Source organism: Nicotiana sylvestris, chromosome 3 (genome assembly GCF_000393655.2).
Source record: "Nicotiana sylvestris chromosome 3, ASM39365v2, whole genome shotgun sequence".
NCBI classification, from domain to species: domain Eukaryota; kingdom Viridiplantae; phylum Streptophyta; class Magnoliopsida; order Solanales; family Solanaceae; genus Nicotiana; species Nicotiana sylvestris.
Genome location: NC_091059.1, coordinates 199,586 through 202,890, shown reverse-complemented (window position 1 = coordinate 202,890; position 3,305 = coordinate 199,586). Strand labels below are relative to the sequence as shown.

At 42.0% G+C, this 3,305-nt stretch overlaps 1 protein-coding gene across 1 annotated transcript; it reads left to right on the top strand.

The window, feature by feature from the left end:
• The first annotated feature begins 495 nt into the window (after positions 1-495).
• On the top strand, positions 496-2,466 carry LOC138886818 (uncharacterized). The gene is made up of 2 exons (XM_070168507.1): positions 496-923; positions 1,707-2,466. The coding sequence occupies exons 1-2, from the start codon at positions 496-498 to the stop codon at positions 2,464-2,466; spliced, it is 1,188 nt and encodes a 395-aa protein (XP_070024608.1).
• Positions 2,467-3,305: the final 839 nt, after the last annotated feature.

Here is a 3,305-nt window from a genome sequence, read left to right as displayed (position 1 = left end):
TTAGAGGTTCGCTCCAATGTTCCAAGCCCAAGGTTGTATGTACTTGGAGGCCACCCCATCACAAGGCAGAATTAGGGTGGTACGAATTGCATAACAAAGCCGATCATAATCAAACCTGTCGTGCAACCCCCTGTGACAAACACGAAAACAGTTCCTTGAACTACAACAAAACTGTGATGACCTACAAAGGCAAGGAAATCATAGAGGAAGTAGGGGAAACTAGAGGATTGACTCGATCGGGGAGATGTTATTTTCCAGAAGAGTTGAGGAAGGCCAAGCAAATCAGAGGAGGCCAATTGCCAATAAAGAAGCCAGTCACTGAAGCAGAGGAATGAAAGCTAAGGATTACTCAATCATTGACAAGCTAAGAAAGACTCCCGCCCAAATCTCTCTACTATCTCTGCTCATACATTCCAAAGAGCATGCCCGTGTACTAATCAAGGTCCTGAACGAGACACATATCTCAGAGGAGACCATATGAATTAGTTAGAGAAGATGGCCAACATATTTTTTAAGGTAAACAAAATCTCCTTTACCGATGATGAACTTCCCGAAGAAGGAGCTGGGCACAATAGGGCTTTGAACTTGATGGTCAAATGTGACGGGCATTATGTAAAGAGAGTTATGGTTGATGGAGGCTCAAATGTAGATGTATGCCCTCTCTCTACTTTGCAAAGCATGAAGAACAATACAGACAGAATCCGACCCAGTAATGTTTGTATCCGGGCTTTCGATGGCTCAGCGAGAGATACCATGGGGGAAATCAACCTCACCATGACGATTGGGCCGGTGGACTTTGAGATTGTTTTCCAAGTAGTGGACATGGTCACTTCTTATAACTTTCTTCTTGGAAGGCCATGGATCCATACAGCCCGAGCTGTGCCATCTACCTTGCACCAGATGCTCAAATTCGAACATGACGGGTAAGAAATTATTGTTCACGGAGAAGACAAGTCTTCCGTTTATAAAGACCCGTTAATCCCTTGTATTGAGGCCAAGGAAGGGTCTGAGTCCATTGTCTATCAGGCTTTTGAAGTGGTTGTTGTGGACCATGTCAAGGAAGGAAAGCCCATTCTGCATCCTCGTCTTTCCTCCACATCTGTAATGGTGGCTACAGTTATGATGAGACAAGGTTATGAGCTAGGAAAAGGTTTGGGGGCATCATTGCAAGGAATTTCAGAGCCTATTTCTCTGTTAGGCAACCAGGGTACTTTTGGCTTAGACTTCAGGCCAACACAAATAGACAAAAACAAATCGAAACACCGCAAAAGAGTGGATGGGTCTTGCAACAGCCTATCCATCATATTTTCTACACTTTTTTCAAGCCACGACTCCAAGAGGGTCAAAATTCCTCGGTGCATGCAAACATTGATGAAATTTGCCATGACCTCAGCGAGATATTTTTGAAGTGAATATGATCCGGGCTGGTGAAGGCACTAGTCGTGCCGATGTGCAACTAATTGACCCAGACACCATGCTCACCAACTGGGAAGCAACTCCTCTCCCCACAAGGAAAGAGTCTTGGTAGTTTGCTTTTGCAGCTTCTTTTTTGTATTTTGGGTTACTTTCAGGGTTGTAATCCAAATATCTCAGGATGATTGTTTTGTTTTGATGTTAACCCTTCTATCCTTTCGAATTCAATAAAATGCAGTTCAGTTTCCTATCTTTTCCTTTTCCTAATTCCTGTCATTTTATTTCCATTTCAGTTTTGTTAATTCCTGTTTTAATAACATGACATGCATGCGGAATTCATGCGCGGATCTTGAAAAGCTGTCTATTATCGAAATAACGCATCAAGAGGTTGAATATGTGGAAGATGAGGTTGTTGAGGAAATAAGAAGAGAGTTGGAACAATTTGAAAACAAGCCTAAGCCAAACCTCAATAAAACTGAGTCGATTAATATTGGAAGCCCTGAAGAAGTTAGAGAAACAAAGATAAGCATTCACATTGAACAAAAAACCAGAGATGTCTTGATTCAACATTTATTTGAATACAGAGATGTGTTTGCTTGGTTTTATGATGATATGCCGGGTTTAAGTGTTGATATGGTGGTTCATAAGCTTTCTACATATCCTGGTTTTCCACCGGTCCAACAAAAGCAACAAAAATTTAAAATAGACATGAGTGACAAAATCAAAGAAATAATAAAGCAACTAAGTGCCAATGTGGTCAGAGCTATCCGATACACCACCTGGGTGGCAAATGTTGTGCCCGTGCTAAAGAAGGATGGAAAAACCAGATTTTGTGTCGACTATAGGGACCTGAACAAAGCAAGTCCAAAGGATAATTTTCCTTTGCCAAACATCCATATTCTTGTAGATAATTGCGCAAAGCATGAGATCCAATCGTTTGTGGATTGCTATGCTGGGTACCACCAAATTCTAATGGATGAGGATGATGCAGAAAAGACCGCTTTCACCACGCCATGGGTACTTATTGTTACAGGGTCATGCCATTCGGTTTAAAAAATGCAGGGGAAACTTATATGAGGGTCATGACCACCATTTTTCACGACATGATGCACAAAGAGATTGAAGTATATGTCAACAATGTCATCATAAAATCAAAGACACAAGACGATCACGTGTGTGATTTAAAAAGTCCTTCGAACAGCATCGTAGGTACAACCTTAAGCTTAATCCAGCCAAGTGTGCATTTGGGGTTCCATCTGGGAAACTCCTCGGTTTTATAGTCAGTCGTAGAGGCATCGAATTGGATCCATCTAAAATAAAGTCCATTCGAGATCTACCACCACCTAAGAACAAAAAGGAGGTCATGAGTTTGCTCGAGAGGTTGAACTACATCAGTAGGTTCATTGCTCAGCTCAAAACCACGTGCTAGCCCATCTTTAAGTTGCTGAAAAAGGATGTCGCTATCAGATGGACAGACTATTGCCAAAAGGCTTTTGACAGGATCAAAGATTATCTGTCAAAACCCCCTGTACTGGTCCCACCTGAACCTAGTAGGCCTTTATTTTTATATCTATCAGTGATGGATAATTCCTTTGGATGCGTTCTGGGGCAACATGATGCAACAGGCAGAAAGGAACATGCAATCTATTATTTGAGCAAGAAGTTCACCGATTATGAGGTTAAGTACACCCTTTTAGAAAGGACATGTTGTGCCTTGACTTGGGTCGCTCAGAAGTTGAGACATTATCTTTTGGCCTACACTACTTACCTCATATCCAGAATGGATCCTTTGAATTACATCTTCCAAAAGCCAATGCCCACAGGAAGGTGTCGCGCCCCCTTTTTCCTCGCGGAATGGGGTTTATGACATTTGGGAGGACAACTCATTCCCT